This window comes from Ovis aries, chromosome 1, assembly GCF_016772045.2.
Source record: "Ovis aries strain OAR_USU_Benz2616 breed Rambouillet chromosome 1, ARS-UI_Ramb_v3.0, whole genome shotgun sequence".
In the NCBI taxonomy this organism is placed as follows: domain Eukaryota; kingdom Metazoa; phylum Chordata; class Mammalia; order Artiodactyla; family Bovidae; genus Ovis; species Ovis aries.
The window spans coordinates 11,760,243-11,777,706 of NC_056054.1; the positions used below are offsets into that span (position 1 = coordinate 11,760,243).

The window sequence follows — 17,464 nt, forward strand, 5'->3', positions numbered from 1 at the left end:
AAGAACTGATGCTTTCGAACTGTGGTGTTGGAGAAGACTCTTGAGAGTCCCTTGGACTGCAAGGAGATCCATTCTGAAGGAGATCAGCCCTGGGATTTCTTTGGAAGTAATGATGCTAAAGCTGAAACTCCAGTACTTTGGCCACCTCATGCGAAGAGCTGACTCATTGGAAAAGACTGATGCTGGGAGGGATTGGGGGCAGGAGGAGAAGGGGACGACAGAGGATGAGATGGCTGGATGGCATCACTGACTTGATGGACGTGAGTCTGAGTGAACTCTGGGAGATGGTGATGGACTGGGAGGCCTGGCGTGCTGCAATGCATGGGGTCGCAAAGAGTCAGATACGACTGAGCGACTGAACTGAACTGATGTATACACAATGGAAAATTACTCGGCCATAAAAAGAATTAAACATTGCCATTGGTAGCAACATAGAGGGATTGCATAGAGAAAACATAGAGACAATCATACTAAGTGTTGCTAAGTCAGACAGAGAAAGAAAAATATCATATGATATCACTTTATGTGGAATCTAAAAAATAATACAAATGAATCGATATATAATACAAACAGAAATAGACTCACAGACAGAAAACAAACTTATAGTTACCAAAGGGGAAAGGGAGGAGGGGAAGGATAAATTAATAGTATAGGATTAACAGATACAACCTACTATACATAAAATAGATAAGCAACAAGGATTTGCTGATAGCACAGGGTACAATATTCAGTATCTTGTAATAACCTATCATGGAAAATAATCTGAAAAAATAGCTGGATCACTTTACTATACACCTGAAACTAATAAAATATTATAAACCAACTATACTTCAGTTGTTTTTAAAAAAAAAAAAAAGAAAAAAGAAAGAAGAATAGATCAAATACGTGGTTACCTGAGCAAGGGGTTTGGGAAAGGCAGAATTTGATGAAGGTGGTCAAAAGGTACAAACTTTCAGTTATAAAATAAATAAGTGCTAGTGAGGTAACATACAACATGACATATAATTAACACTGCAGAATGTTTTATCTATGAAAGTTGTTGAGATAGTAAATCGTGAGTTCTCATTACAAGAAGAAAACACTTTTTCATTTCTTTTACATGTATATGAGATTATGGATGTTTGCGAAACTTATTGTGGTAGTCAGTTCTTGACATACGTACAACAAGACAAATCACTGTGTTGTACACCTTAAACTTGTATACAAGTGTTGTATATCAATTATGTCTCAATAAAACTGGAAGACAAAATAAAGACTTAAAGACATCCTCCTCTAAACCCTGCACTTTGAACAAACACAGAGACAGAGTTTTCTGCCTCACCATCTGGTGTGAGTTAGCAGGGGATCAAAAGCAGTGCAGGGGTCATAACAACAGTAATAAGGATCACTAATACCTACTGAGTGTATGTTCTAAGCCTTCTCCACTCGTTAACTCATTTAATCCTCATAATAACTCGATGAGGGGATTCTACTATTATTCTCATTTTTCCAGAGGAGGAACTGGAGGGTCGGAGAAATTAGTGATTTGTCCAAAACTGCGTATTTCTGCAGATCCAGGAATCATGCTCTGCTCTGATTTTTCAAAGAATACATACTAAGATTGTAAAATACTGGTAATGAATGAGTCTTTAGCCTAGAACCAAGAAAGAACGTCCTTCCTAAGCCTCAACTGGGAAAGGCTCTCTCCTGGTAATTAACACCAGCATCCAGAGAGTCCTTAAGTCTGTAGGTTATTCACAAATTAGCCCTGCTAGACTTACGGTGTGGGGTTCTCATTCTATGTATGGGTTCAATCTTTTCCAGTGAATTCTTCCATTGCCTTAAAGGTTATAATTTAACAACAACAAAAACAAAAATATTCGAGTGTTTACAAGCAGAGGGAATCAGGCCATGAGAATAAGACAGATGAAAGCTTGTTTTCCACAAAAACAGACCAAGTCAGTGCCCCCTTCTAGAATGGGCCTATTCATGCCTGAGAGGGCTGCTTGTCATCCTTGTCCAGAAGAGGGTTCTTCTCCACCACCCTTACCTCTACATGGCCTTTGATGAGGGGTTGGCAGCCTCCAGGCTGTGGGTAAGAAATGGACTTTTGTCTGGTTAAGGATCTCTGTCTTAAGATCTACCTTCAAGTTCTCAATGGTATCTACAGCCCGACATTTCAAAGTCAAACATAGCATCTTCTCCCCAAAACTATGCTTTCTCTGGGCTTCCCATCTCAGGGAAGGGTACCAACGCCCTTCAGTGGTCCAGACTAGAAACCTAGGTATCATTTTCACCTCCCAGCCCCATCTCTTGCATCACCTTTTGTCCCCCAGATGACTCTGGGATCCGTCTTTGCCATCTCCTTTGTCACCCTCCAGCCCACGCCCTGCACTGTGGCACCAGCTCCTTCCTGCTCCCTCCACCCTCTCTTTCCCCAGTCTGCCCTCCACATATCAGGGATTCCCGAAGCACACACTCGGCAATGCCAGTGCTCAGTTTCAGCCTCCCTGGCTTCCTCCTGCCCAGAAGATTGGTGCCCAGTTTTCTTTTGGTTTCCAACATCTTCATAAATCTGGCTCGCATCGACCTTTCTGCCTTATCTTGAGTCTATCCATGTACACGTCTCCCCATCAGTTTCTCAACTACTCCATTAACTTCCACACTTTTATGCCTTTGCTCATGACATTATGTTCCTTATTAACGGTGACAAAGTATTTGATGCCTTCTCAGGCATTAGGTACTGTGCCAAATGCTTTATGAGCATCATCTTGTTTAATCTTTACAATATCCCTAAATATCAGATTCTCACTATATTATGAATGAGGAAACTGAGACTTAGATAGAGCAGTAACTTCTCCATTCACATCTGGATCCCAAGTGTGCTCAGGTATGTCCTGACTACAGCTCAATCTTTGGTTTGACATTTACCTGTCATTGTTTCCATGTTGGTCCCCCAACTAGACTGCAGGACCTGTAAGGAAAGTATCATCCTGTGTCCAGTACAGTGATATGCCATGCTTAGCGATCCAGTTGTGTCCAATTATTTGTGACCCCATGGACTGCAGCCCACCAGGCTCCTCTGTCCATGGGGATCCTCCAGGCAAGAATACTGGAGTGGGTTGCCATGCTCTCCTCTAGGGGATCTTCCCAACCCAGGGATCGAACCCAGGTCTCCCACATTGCAGGCAGATTCTTTATCATGTGAGCCACCAAGGAAGCCCAAGAATACTGGAGTGGGTGACCTATCCCTTCTCCAGGGGATATTCCCAACCCAGGAATCTAACTGGGGTCTCCTATATTGCAGGCAGATTCTTTACCAGCTGGGCTACCAGGGAGCAGGTGGGAATACAACCCACATCAGTCCCTATGTGTCTGAACTCTCAGAGCAGCCTTTTTCTAATTCATGCATTAATTCAACAAGTGTTTACTGAACATCTACTCTGTGTTAGAGGATTGTTTCTAGAGTTGGGGAGATAGTGTTGATCTAAGCAAGGAGTACGTCAAGGCTGTATACTGTCACCCTGCTTATTTAACTTATATGCAGAGTACATCATGAGAAACGCTGGGCTGGAAGAAGCACAAGCTGGAATCAAGATTGCCGGGAGAAATATCAATAACCTCACATATGCATACGACACCACCCTTATGGCAGAAAGTGAAGAGGAACTAAAAACCTCTTGAAAGTGAAAGAGGAGAGTGAAAAAGTTGGCCTAAAGCTCAACATTCAGAAAACTAAGATCATGGCATCTGGTCCCATCACTTCACGGCATAGATGGGGAAACAGTGGAAACAGTGGCTGACTTTATTTTGGGGGGCTCCAAAATCACTGCAGATGGTGATTGCAGCCATGAAATTAAAAGACTCTTACTCCTTGGAAGGAAAGTTATGACCAACCTAGATAGCATATTGAAAAGCAGAGACATTACTTTACCAACAAAGGTCCATCTAGTCAAGGCTATGGTTTTTCCTGTGGTCATGTATGGATGTGAGAGTTGGACGATGAAGAAAGCTGAGTGCCGAAGAATTGATGCTTTTGAACTGTGGTGCTGGAGAAGACTCTTGAAAGTCCCTTGGACTGCAAGGAGATCCAACCAGTCCATCCTGAAGATCAGTCCTGGGTGTTCATTGGAAGGACTGATGTTGAAGCTGAAACTCCAATACTTTGGCCACCTCATGTGAAGAGGTGACTCATTGGAAAAGACCCTAATGCTGGGAAGGATTGGGGGAAGGAGGAGAAGGGACGACAGAGGATGAGATGGCTGGATGGCATCACCGACTCGATGGACATGGGTTTGGGTAGACTCTAGGAGTTGGTGATGGACAGGGAGGCCTGGCGTGCTGTGATTCATGGGGTCACAAAGAGTCGGACACAACTGAGCGACTGAAATGAACTGAACTGAAGCAAACAATCTCCTTGCCTTTTAAGTGCTAACCTTCTTGTTATAGAAGCTATGAGAAGAATTAACAGGTAACATGATAACAAGTATCTACAGAGGGCTATTTTTTTAAAAAAATTATTTTTCCCAAGGGAAGTTCAATGCAACAAACATTTATTGCTACCTTCTCAGTGCAGGGGGATAAAAAAATTGGATAAGAGTAGTTGTCTCCTTGGGTTGCTCACAGATTGAAGGGGTAAAGAGTCAAAGAAATAATTAACAATAAGGGTGATAGCTGTTCTGTTGTGATTAATATGAAGTGCTTTAGGGAATGAAATTGCCAGGAGAAATCCTAGAAGGCTCCTTAGAGGACGTGATCTTCAAGCAAGGCCTCGAAGAGTGAGTAGAAGCTGACCAAGCAGCATAGTAAAAGCACCGAATGGGCAGAGGAACAGCAGGGGTGAAGCGTGGAAGAGTCTGGTGATTGTAGCAGCAGGCAGGGACCAGGCGTGGTCACGGCCCCGCCTGCCAGGCCGTCTCCGCCCAGGTATCAGTTTTCTCAGTCCCTGACTCAGAAAGATAGGCTGCCCCTAGGAACTGCTGCTCCTTTCTCCAGCACTATGCTCTGCTCACAGCAGACACCCTGTGACTGCATCTCCTTCACATCTTTCAGCAGGCACTGGGGCTGCCAGCGAGGCCAGCGTGCGGGAGCAGAGAGTCTTGTGGGGAAGCACAGTGGGAGCGCCTCCCAGGCTGGCGAGCATCCTCATTTTCAGAAGAGAGGCACGTGATGCAGGGGAAAGGATGGAACACCCCTCCTAGCCGGACAGCCAGTTTGATCCAGGGTGTCGGCAGAAGTGTGCAGGCTGCAGTTGTGGAAACCTGCTTGGCTCCCAGTTCTTAGAAGCAAAGCCTATGTCCCCACCCCTACCTCCCCCACGCTCAGCCCTACCCTGAACTGAGGACTAAGGACCACAGCTGAGCAGGGCTGGGAGGGAATTCAGGAGCCACGGTGTACTAGCTCCTGAAGGTTAGTCTGTACTGATTGTGTGATCCAGCTCTGATCCAGCTCTTGTCCGGCCTGGCTTGCTTGTCTAACGCCTCATTTCTCTAGAAGCACCAGAGCATGGTGGTCTGGAGCCAGACTGCTTTGGTACAGTTCACATCCAGGCTCAGCCACTGACTAGCCATTACTCATCTGCTCTGAATGTCAGTTTTCGCATCTGTGAAATGGAAATTTCACCCCCCCCTCCAGTGCTGCTGGATGGGTTAGAGCAAGTGATACACCTAAAGCTCTTGGCCCAGTGCTGGGCACATTGTCAATGTTCCTCTGATTCTCCTTCCTCGCTGCTCTCTGCCTGTAGCTTGGGATAAGGCTCTGATTCCTGAATCTATAATTCCAAGCCCCACCTCTTGCCTATGCCTGATCCCCAGAAGTCACTGTCTGCTTTGGGGTAGATTTTGGGCCCCAACCCCCTGGGTCTGTCTCGCCAGCACCTGCCCCTGCTCCCTGCATCAAGCAGGTCCTGGCCTCTCCCATCCACCTGAAATTAGCAGGGTCAAGTCTTCCCCAGGTACCAGCTGTGTGTTCCTGCCCAATTCTCCTCCGAGGAGGCCATGCCCAGGCTGGCTCCCAGGGTGTCCCTGACCCTCTGAGAGGGAGCCATGGCTGCCCTAAAATGCCATTCCCCACACCCATGCCGGGGTTTTGCTCCAGCCCAGGCCCTCACTCTGCTTGCTGGGTAATGGTTGGGGGAGTGAGCTGATGGGCAAAAAAGAGACTCCATTTCTCTCTGGGACCAATTTGTGAGTTTTCGAAGGCAGCTCTCGCTCTGTTTCTGCCTCATCTCTGCCTGCCTGCTGCTCCCTCTCATTCCACTGGCTCTTAGGATTCTGAAGGAGGCCAGAGAGGTGGGAATCACCCTCTACCGGCCAGTCAGGAGGGAAAGCAAATGCCCATCCAGAGGAGGGGGGTGGACAGTGAGGAGCAGCCCCCAGGGGCCTGGGAGGGCCAGAGAGAGGGTGAGTCTTGTAGGTAGACACCCGTGCAGACCCATCCTCTTTGGTGCCCTTTTCTCTTGAAGAGAGTAGTGATGCCCAGTGGCTAGGAGCACAGCCTGGAGTTCCAGGGGGCAGGATATGAGGCCCAGTTCCACCCCTGCTAGCTGCTCACAGGATGGTAGGGAGGTCAGCCAGCCCCAACTCCTCTGCCACCTACAGGCTACAGGAACTCAGATAAGCTTGTCAAGCTCTGGGTGTCTCGAAGTCCTTAACGATAGATTTGTAGAGCAATCGTGCTGGTATTTGAATTTAGTCATACACTAAGTATTATTAGGATTGTCTGTGTGACCTGGTAACGTTGCTTAACCTCTCTGAACGATATCTCACAGGGTTTGGAAGGATTGAAAGAGATGCTGCACGGATAGCCCTCAGCAGAGAACTTGATAAACTGCAGTGAGTGTTGTTTCTATGACCATATTTCACTGATTCCAAATCACACTTTTTTTTTTTTCACACATTTTAACATCCCTGAAATGGAGATGAGTCTTGCAATAGATGATAAGAAAGAACTGTGTCATAGTTTAATTGGTGGCTTTTTTTTTTTCTCTTTCTTAGGGAAGTACATCAAATTACGCACCTTACCGTCAGTGGTGTTTCAGTATTTATGAAATCAAAACAGACCAAGGCAAGGAGAGTTCTCACCAAGGGCCTGGCCCTGCTGTGTCCTGAGGGTATCCAGCTGGCCTTGTCCCCCATCCCTGGCCCCCTCGGGAACAAGGTCTTCTGGCCACCTGGGGTCCAATGTCCCCTCCTAACCCACCTGCCTCTCCCTGTCACCCGCCTGCTCTTTCTTCCGGGAGTGAGGTCAGTGTCCTTCAGGACAGGGAAGCTCTTGAACAGAGAAGCATCTGCTCTGCTTTTATGTTGCTCCTGAGGCCCCCGTCAAGGTGACGGTGGCTGAGAGCTGGTGGCCAGGCAGCACACCAGGCAGTGAGTGTGCACTGGGATCCTGAGCCACCAGGTGGGAGCACAGCATCTTCGCCGCCCTCCAGTGACCCCAGGACTGTGGGAGGACAGGACACAGACCTGAGCTGGCTGCGTGTCAGGCCCAGAGGGGTGGGTTCTGAAGTGGGGTGGTGTACCCAGAGCTCTGGCTGCTGCCTGGTTTCTATGGAAGGAACGTGAAGCTGAGAAGCCCAGGAAAGGCGAGACTTAAGGGAGGCCAGGTCACACTTTCTGTCCTATGGCTGGCACCCCCTGACCTCCTCAGCCAACACAGCACCCCCAAACCTCTGGAAGTGCTGCTGCAGCCTCAACTGCTTCAGTCCCTTCCCTGGGATCCTTTACCAGCAGCCAAATGGTTAATGAAAGTGAAAGTTAGTCCCTCAGTTGTGTCCTTTGTGGACTGTAGCCTGCCAGGCTCCTCTGTCCATGGGATTCTCCAGGCAAGAATTCTGGAGTGGGTTGCCGTTTCCTTCTCCAGGGGATCTTCCTAACCCAGGGATTGAACCTGGGTCTCCTGCATTGCAGCCAGATTCCTTACCGTTTGAGCCACCAGGCCTAATCCTAAAAGGAGCTTTGACTGGCTGCTGCCCCTCCTCCCAGACTGGCGGTTACTTATACAGAGTATCACCCCTGCCTCCCCTAAGGTAATTCCAGCTTTCAGCTTCCTTGGGATCAGTCCTGACTCTATGGGGCCATGGGCTTACTCAGCCTCAAGGAAGTAAACCTTATCTGGGGACCCACTCTGTGCCTGGCCCTGTAGCCTGGACTTCACACAGACTTCCTCACTGAGTCCTTCCAACAGACCCAAGAAGTGGAGGAGGAAACTGAGGCTCAGGGGTGCAGCTGCCTGCCCAAGCAGAGGCCAGGAGGCACTCAGAGTGCTGGATCTGTCTGCTGGTTATCTCCTGGCTCACATAGCCCCCTCCACTCCTTAACCTCTCCTGCAATCTTGAATCTATCCACGAAGCATGATCAAAGGCGGGAAGGTGGTATTTATCCAGACCTTGGGGTAAAGGCAGGCCATGCTGCTAGCTGCAGCCTGGGGCCCATGCCGAGCAGGGGGAAGCACTCTCAGCTCTCACCCTTGGTCTGCAAAGCCATTAAATATGCAGGATCTCATCTTGTTCCTGGGAAGCCGAGGGCTCCGAGTCACAGGAGGTGACATTGCTCTCCAACAGGTAAGTTGTTCAACAGATGGGCAGTCGAGTGGCAAAGAAATACATTATTAATGCTTCTGGTTAAATTAACTGATTAAAACCACCCCAGGTAAAAATGTACGTATCAGCGCTCAGCCCATAGCAAATGAGGAATTAATGGAATATGGCTGCGTCTTTGTAATGAAACACAGACAGGGGCTGTCTGGAAAGGTTCTCACTCTTCAGCAGCAGTGGCAGGGGGTGGGGGTAGGGGCCTGACCCATCTGTTAGAGGGACCTCAGCTGCTTGGCACGGGGCATGGCAGGCAAGAGAGACCTAAGGGGGCTTCCTTGGGCCTGACTGGAGACCTGAGAATTTTGGAGTCTTTGACCCTGATTTTCTGGAGCCTTGTGGGGGAGGTTCAAGGCCAGGTAGTTGGCCAGTCATGAGGTGGGATGGCGCTGGGGTTGGGGGGGGGGGCACACCGTGCAGGAATTAGGATCATCGATATGGCTCTGGCTCTGCTCCTGTAGACTTTACGCACGTCAATTGCCTGGCAGGGCCTCCGTTTTCTCATCTGTAAATTGGGGAAGAGAATGAAACAATCCTCAACACCTTCCTCCCAGTTTTTGCTTCTCCCACATCACCAGCTTCTAGGATAAATGCTGGTGTTTACCCTGTCCTTACTCTTAGCAGATAACCTAGTAAGAACTGAGCCCCAGACATCCCTTGCCCTTGCACGACTTATAGAAAACCCCTGTTGGGACACACAAGCACAGAAAAGTCCTCACGTGTCTCTGCTGTTACGCACTGGCTGACCCCTACCGGCACACATCTGCATCCAGGGACCCACGCATACAAGCAAGCCTGCACACAGATACACACATACTCAGAGCTCCCATATGAGTGCACACGCAGTTGCATAGAAGAGGAAGCCCTGTCCTGGCCAGGCGCAGGCAGGAGACAGCAGCAGAGTGAGGGGCAGGGAGGGTGCTGCTATAGGGCAAAGGATCAAGGGCCACTTTTCTCATCAACGAAAGAGGTTTCTTGCCAGGGTTTCAGGAGCTCCCGGAGGCTGTGACCCAATTTAGACAAGAGTGAGGTTTTGAATAAATTAACAAGTAATCACATCCTCACCAGGGCTTCCCTTGATCCAGAGACCTGAAGTGGCTGCAGTCCCACAACCCAGTCTTGATGGCACCTGGACTAACAGCAGGGGTTGGTGCTGTATCCTGCCCACTCGCCCCCAGCGTGGCTCAGGAGCTCTCCAAGGTGCTGACTGGCTGAGGGCAGGGAGAGATTGGCTAGGAGATGCTATCCTCTTCCATCACTAGGCTGCCGGCCGTAGGCAGGGTGGGGAGCGGCAGGGGTGTGGGTTCGCTACTGAGCCCCACCACTCTCTCTCACACGCTTCTGGCTGTAGGTGCCACGCTGAAGGAGTGGGAGGGAGGCGCCAGCCAGGAGCCTCCTAATCACTCCCAGCCTGCGAGGAGGCCCTAGAGGGGGTCAGCACTAGCATCACAGTATCATTAGCTGTTTACCCTGAGAAAGTTCACACTTCTGGAGGCCGCACTCGAGCTGTCAGAAACACTGCACGCAGTGCTGGCAGCTCTGCCAACTGTGCTCCCTAGGGCCCAGCAAAACAAATATTTAGCAGGCGCCAGGCCCTCCAGCACACGCGCGCACACCTGCTCACGTGGGGCACAGCATGCCGACACTCCGATACAAACATCCACCAGACTTACTCCCCAGACACACAGGGACCCAGAGACATAAGTACCATCGATACACAAACAGACGTGCACACGCAGACATGCACACACAAACCCATATGTCGTATACACTGAGCGCTTACCACGTGTGTTGTTTCCAAACGATTAGTTGGTGTTATATAGTCCAACTCTCCTGACAGCTCTAGATGAGAGGTTTTATCATGGCCCCATTTTTCAGATAAAATTGAGTCTCCAACAGGCTGACTCCACAGCTAGAGTTCTTACCATTCACTACACCACCACACACCTGCCCCCACACACATTCATGTGCACACTCAGACACACACAGACATGAACAAATGCACAGAGACAAACTTGGACTCACACACACTTTTGTTCACAGAAACAGATTTGCACGCACATACACACACTCAGCACAAATACTTCCCTCCCCAGCCATGTACCCTCTGCCTCAGTGCCCTCAGGCGCCTGGACACATTGCCTCCAGGGAGCCAGTCCATGTGCTCGAGTCCTTTCCCTGCAACCTCCCCAGGTTCAGAGCAGGCTACCTGGCTGCTGTTGATAACAGCACTGGCAGCTGGCAATAGAAAGTGGGCTTTGACAGGGAGCAAGTCCAGATGGTGGCAGTAGGCCCCAGATGCTGTATGGAAACAAACAAGTCTGCTGAAATTGGGAGCTCAGCTACAGTCAGGCCCTGCTGCGTAGCCCTCCCAAAGGCTGGGGCTCTGCTCATAGTGCAGCCAGTATGGCCTGAACCATGAGTCAAGCCTGGCACAACAGCCTGGCAACAGGCAGGGAGGGCTCAGCTCCGGTGCCTGGACTTCTCCAGAGCCCTGGGCAGCTCAGCAAAAAAACTACTTGGGTCTAGGCAACCCAGGGGACAGAGAGGCTTTCAGTGCTAGTGTGGTAGGAGTCTGGCTAGGGAACCCTAAGCATCAGCCATATCTCAGCCCCCACTGGCCTTGCCCACTTGGGTACCTGGCCTGACCCACTGCCTCTAGGCCTCTCTGAGCACCCTCCACTGGGCGTCATCACTCACTGAGTCACCAGATCTGTACTCACTGATTTTCAAGGTCACTACTTCCTGGTTCCCAAGGCCACTAAAAAGTGATGCTCTCGACCAACTTCTCAGTAATATTCAAGGTCATTCCTCACTGACTCCCAAGGTCATGCACGATGATTTGGGCAGTGATTGGAAAGAGACACTTAAGACCATTTCTGATTGACTCCTGAGATCAGAGTGGTTCCTAGGGTCAGTGCCAAGCATTTCTGAGGCTGCGTTTCTATTCGAGGAAGATCTGACTCTGTCCTCAGCCTTGGCCCTATGGGCTCCTGACAAAAAGGCAAGTCTGGAACAGTCAAACTTCCCAGCTAGATGGTGAGTACCACAGGGCAGGGATGGTGCTGGCGGGGAGGGGTGGGGTGTGCTTCTGGGGAATTTTGTAATTGACATACAAGTTACATGCTTGAGGAGGAAGGGCTCCTCCCTTCCTCCCTCTCTTTCCCTCCCTTCTTTCTCCTGTCACCACCCCAACTTCTTCAGCAAGATCTCCCAAGCCTGTTGAAAAGGAATCTACTATTTTGTCTGGCCTGGAGAATTCCAGGGACAGAGGAGCCTAGCGGGCCACAGTCCGTAGGGTCAGAAAGAGCTGGACATGACTGAGCAGCTAACATTTTCACTTTCATTGTCTCTGGACCAGAGCTAGCCCCCAATCACCTCTTAGATTCCCCCAAGTTCTCATATACACTCTTATTTTTTTGCTGTCAAGAAAAAATCTTATTAACCCATCCTCTGACCAGGTAAGAAACTGAGTCTGCCTGGGTTTTCCTGGGGAATGTGCCTGAGAAGAGTTAATAAGCCAAGAAGTGAACCTCTAAGGGTAGAATTTCAGACACAGAGCAACAGGAATAGGTTCCTTCCTAGAGCTGAGGAAACACAACCCCTTCCCCAGGTACTGCCTGATTTGCTAAGCAAGGAAAACATACACAAATAAAGCGTCATGTCCTGACATTTGATAATTTAAGAGCATCTGCTTAATTACACGCGGAGCTGTGTGTGAACACCAAGAGACAGGCTCCAGGGGAGGCGAAGACCCCCGTTCAAGAGCACTAACAGCCGTGCAGCTCAGGATGTGCAGACAGAGAGATTTGTCTTTTGAGGTTAAATTAAAGCCCACGTTTTATTTTTGACGCAACCCAATTCTTCTAGTTTCCCTCCATCTACCTCCCCAAACTGGGGCCATAAGTGGAAAAGATGCATTGAATAGCAAATGCAATTCAACAAATATTATGACATGCTGTTTATCATGAGCCCTAAATATTTAACAGTTCAACTTTATGGGCTTTTCATTTTGTTTTATTTTCTTTTTTGCCAGACACGATGAATTTAGCGCTAACAGGCCCCGTGCCGTGGAACTGCCAGTGTCCTAGTTTGCAAAATGAACAAAGTGAATTTCATTCAGGTATCTGTGACCTCAGTCCATGCAGGCCACGTTGCCTTATCTCAGCTCTGCCCAGCTGGCTTTCTATAAAAAAATAAAAGTGCAATACAGGGAGAGAAGGGGGGAAAAGGGAAGGCAAAAACCTAAGAGGGTCGTAAAGCCTTCGTCAGCCAATTCATTTCTGTTTAATCCATCTCTGCGCTGCAGAAAGCTCCTTTGTGGTGATGAGACCAAAGGTCGGTAATAGATTTCAACAGGTTCCGAGAGGCTGTTGACTGCTTGGAGCCGAGTGGGAGAGTGTGAGGCTCCCCGAGAGGCAAGGGGAGAGAGATAATTGGAGACCCAGAGCCCTAGTTTGCCCTCTGGTCCCTGATTTCACAGATTTAAGAAGAAAAAGAGATTGTCTAGAATTCCGCCTGCAGAATTGTGTGTGAGAAGGAAACAGAGCAGAGGTGGAGACACCCGGCCTCGCCTGGACCCCCCTGGAGCTGCTGGAATGAGGCTGCTGCTTCTGCTCAAAGAGAATGGGCTGGGAGGGGGGTTAGGGAGCCTCAGAGCCAGGCCTGCTGGTTGGGAGCTGTCCCTGGGGAGCTGGGTGGGCCTCGGAGTCATCTGGAGGCTCTTTCAGAGCTGTGTCTTGATGGAGAGGCAGCCACCCACACAGGGTGCAGGGAGGGGCTGGGGGAGGCAGACACCGAAGCGAATTTACCAGCTGTTCTCTGCAAGAGTGTGTGCTGCAGCTGTAACAAGACAAGGAACTCCTACAGCCAGGGTTTAGTCCCTGCTCCCTCCACCCCAGGGATGCAGGCCTGAGGAACCACAGTGGTTTCCATACCATCACTAAAACCTTTCACTGTGGATGCCCAGGTGAACGAGGAAGGGGGTTACCTGCTAAACTGGACATGTCTGAACAAAAGTGGCAGTGCCACAGGGCGGCGAAAGCGATGATGTTACCCCCCTTGCTATGCAAAACCACTGGCTGCCAACACAGGGCTTAGAACAGGACCCTGCTCACGAGTGGGTAAGGACTGCCTTGTGGGACATCATTTTGATGACAGGGTGAGCCAGGCTTGGGGTGGAGGGCTGGCTGTCTACACCCTTACTTCCAACCCTCCTTGGCTTCCCATCTCCCAGTGAATCTAGCTGAGACTTCAGCCTGACCAAAAATTAAAAATTAAAAAAACAGAGCCCCCATCCCTACCTCTTCATTCATGCTCTTATACTCTGCTCTGGCTCCTCGCTGTCCCCAGTTAGGCAGCAGGAAAATGAAGTTATGATATTCTCAAAGAAGGAGGGAATAGGGGCCCCTTAATTAGCCTGGGGACACAACTTCTAGAGGACAGTTCCTGGAGAAAATGGCACCTATGTTACACTCTGCAGAAAGGACAACAAACATAAGGAGAATCAGTTCAGTTCAGTTCAGTCGCTCAGTCGTGTCCGACCCTTTGTGACCCCATGAATTGCAGCACGCCAGGCCTCCCTTCCATCACCAACTTGAGTTCACTCAAATTCACATCCATCGAGTCGGTGATGCCATCCATCCATCTCATCCTCTGTTGTCCCCTTCTCCTCCTGCCCCCAATCCCTCCCAGCATCAGAATCTTTTCCAATGAGTCAACTCTTCGCATGAGGTGGCCAAAGTACTACAGTTTCAGCTTTAGCATCATTCCTTCCAAAGTAATCCCAGGGCTGATCTCCTTTAGAATGGACTGGTTTGATCTCCCTGCAGACCAAGGGACTCTCAAGAATCTTCTCCAACACCACAGTTCAAAAGCATCAATTCTTCGGTGCTCGGAGAATAGCTCATGTTTATTCGATACTTACTATGTGCCAGGCACACAATCAGTGCTTTACCTCTGATGTTTTACTGAATCCTAAAACCTTCCCTGTGGGCCAGATATCATTGTTATTAGTGCCTACTTACAGATGAAAGGACTAAATCAGAGAGGGGAAGGAACTTGTCCCAGGTCACACGGCTTGTAAGGGACAGAACTGGGCTTCAGAATCAGGCATTATAACATCTGAGCCTTCATCCTAACTACCCTGCTAAACCCCACTGGACTGTGAGCCTTTGAAGATAGGGACTGCCTGATTCATTTCTGTACTCCTGGGACCCAGGATGGGTTCCTGCAGAGATGAGGCAGGAATGTGGTTAAATGGATAGATGAATGAATTTAGATATATTTTGAACCCAAACAGACCCTGGGGTAACACAGGTATGAGATTACAGTGCATTAGTGACTTTCAAATCTTCTATTTGTCCTAGAACAGGAGTTCCCCAAACATATGATAAGGGGCATGAATTCCTGGAAACATTAGGCACAAAAAGGTATCCATAGTCAAGTGAGTTTAGAGAACTCTGGGTTAAACAAAACTCAAGAGGCTCCTTTATTTCAGGGCTTCTTAAGTTCTTGTGGTGGGGACCCCTAGGAACATTCTTCTCAAAACCTGATTTGGAGACCCACCCCCCTCTCCAAACATGAACTCAGCCACCCACGCAGTAGAGGAACCAGTGCCGCTGTGGACGGGCGAGCTGTGGCCACCGGGCTGCCTGCTGACCCTGTATCTCTGGCCCAGCTTGAATTTGTACAGAGCACTCACAGGGACTGTCCTTCCAGACACAGGGGCTGCCTTTCTGGTCACGGTCACGAGTGGCTGGTGGAGCCAGTTTCAAGGTCTCACCTGCACTCAGTCTTCAGTACTCAAAATACCTGTCACAAGTTTCCATAAGCATGTTTTCTCGCTACAAACTAAATTTGTCCAATTATTACAGTAAACCTCAGATGATGATAAAATCAAGATAAACGCGGAATTCAATAAGGAGCAAGACTGAATAGAAATAGAAACGCCACCACCCCACTCATCCTGCTGAAGTAAGCTCCATCTCAGACCCAGTGTCCCCTAAAGAGGGGCAAGAGTGAGTCTTCATTATTCTGCAGGCCTCAGCTTAAACATCACCCTCCTCCAAGAACCCTCTCTGATCACCTTAAAGGTTTACTCACTCTATTCATCTTCATTCTGAATCCTGTTTGTTTCTTTCATAGCACTTAATTTACTTATCCACGTGCTGTTTGCTTGTTCACTACCTCCCTTTTTAGACTGCAAGTTTCAGGAGGATGTGGATAGTAATGGTTTGATTCCCTGCCCTGTCCTCAGTGCCCAGCACAGTGCTGGCACTCTCTGAATGATTGTTCTCACCCTGATAGGAGGGGGTTTTCCTTTGCCATATGCCCAAGGGTAGAGACATCTGGAGGAGAGTCCGCCTTCCTAATTTTGGCAGCAGGGCCAGATGAGAGCTTCTCCAGCCCACTCCCACAGAGAGGCGTGCACATCCCCTTCCGTCTGGGTTTCAGATGCTGTGTCTCTGGCATCCAGCAAGGAGTCCTGCCTGCTCCTCGGCTGGCTGGCTGGGGCTGACCCCGCTCTTGTCAGCCCCTATTTCTCAGGAGTGGACTGTCCATTGCTCCTTCATCCTGTCTGGTTCTGGTTGGATCTTTCTGAAGCTTGGCATCAACCCTTCTGCCAGGCCACTTCTCTCTCTCCACCCTGTCCAGCCCCCCGCCACCCCAGAGACAAGACCCATCTTGGACCTCAATGTTTGCTGGGACAGCCTGGCTTCATTGCTCTCTCCTCTTCCCTGGGTAAACCCAGTTTATGCTCAGGGCTTCTTTGGGGGCCAGCATCCCATTTACCTACTGGCCTCTCGGCTTGTTCCTCCTTCTCCAGGGCAAAGATGAAGGATCTTCAGACTTGGATTCCGATGCTGGCAATTTCCTGATGACTGACCTTAACTCTAATTTGATTGAATTAGTTTCTACGTGGCTTAATCTAATCCTCATTTTAATTTTTATCATGCTATAGATCTTCCAGGCATACAAAGCCAACCTGGAGTTGTGGTTTGCACCCAATCTTTGGAAACTAGGAAGAAAGAGCTTCCCCGGGGGCTTCTTGTCCTCCTCCGCCCCCTCCTCATGCCCTACATAGCATGAGAATGAGCAGTCAATCTGAGTAGAGAGGCAGTCACTGGAGAAGGCAATGGCAACCCACTCCAGTAATCTTGCCTGGGAAACCCCATGGACAGAGGAGCCTGGAGGGCTAGAGTCCAAGGCATCACAGAGTCATTGACAACTCAGTGACTGAACAACAGAGAGGTGGTCACACGTAGCCACTCTGCCGGGCGCATCTATCATCTCTACCCAGTGCCTGGCACATACATCTATGTTGAATGAATGTCCTGGGTTAATGGAGGGGGAAAGAGACCAGAAAGAACCCCAAGTCACTGCTAACACTAAAACCCCAAACATGCCACAGACACGTTTGATGTCAGCTGATTCTGTTACAGTCACATCCGATATGTACAAACACATTTACCCTTCATTCTGCAGTCTGTTACACTGTCTGCTTCTATCTGAGCCATCTCTTTTGTGTGTGAATTGAGAACAAAGCTTACACTAACACGGTCTGTCACTGAGCAGGCTGAGCTCTTTGCTTTCTAAACAGTCTGGCAGCCTGCCCGGGCCAAGGTGACAAAGCCCAGCAGCTTCGGGGGCTTGGTTTAGTAAGCAGCCCCTCCCCCACCCATGCCGACCCCCACCTCTGCCAGGTGACCCCCCTGGGCTCAAGGTGTCAGACCTCAGTCCACACACGTCACAGAGAGTCACTCATGGAGTCCTCACTCCTCTGCCTTCACCCATTCTCTGCCGGAACGGACTGCTGATGCAGGGGAGGTTTCCATGTTGCCAAGGGCACAATGTGGACCTCCATGTAAGCATGTGTTCCACACAGTTGGC

General features: G+C 49.5%; 1 protein-coding gene across 3 annotated transcripts in view; it reads right to left on the minus strand.

Annotated features, from left to right (window-relative positions):
* Positions 1-17,464, minus strand: part of GRIK3 (glutamate ionotropic receptor kainate type subunit 3) — a 247,504-nt gene that overhangs the window by 124,230 nt on the left and 105,810 nt on the right. The window contains exon 1 of one of the 3 annotated variants that reach the window (XM_042245693.2): positions 8,447-9,097. The exons of the other annotated variants lie outside the window; for them this stretch is intronic. Coding sequence (XP_042101627.1) covers positions 8,447-8,465 — 19 coding nt within the window. The 5' untranslated portion in view covers positions 8,466-9,097. Of the gene's footprint in view, positions 1-8,446; positions 9,098-17,464 lie in introns of those variants that run through there. 3 annotated transcript variants of the gene reach the window in all.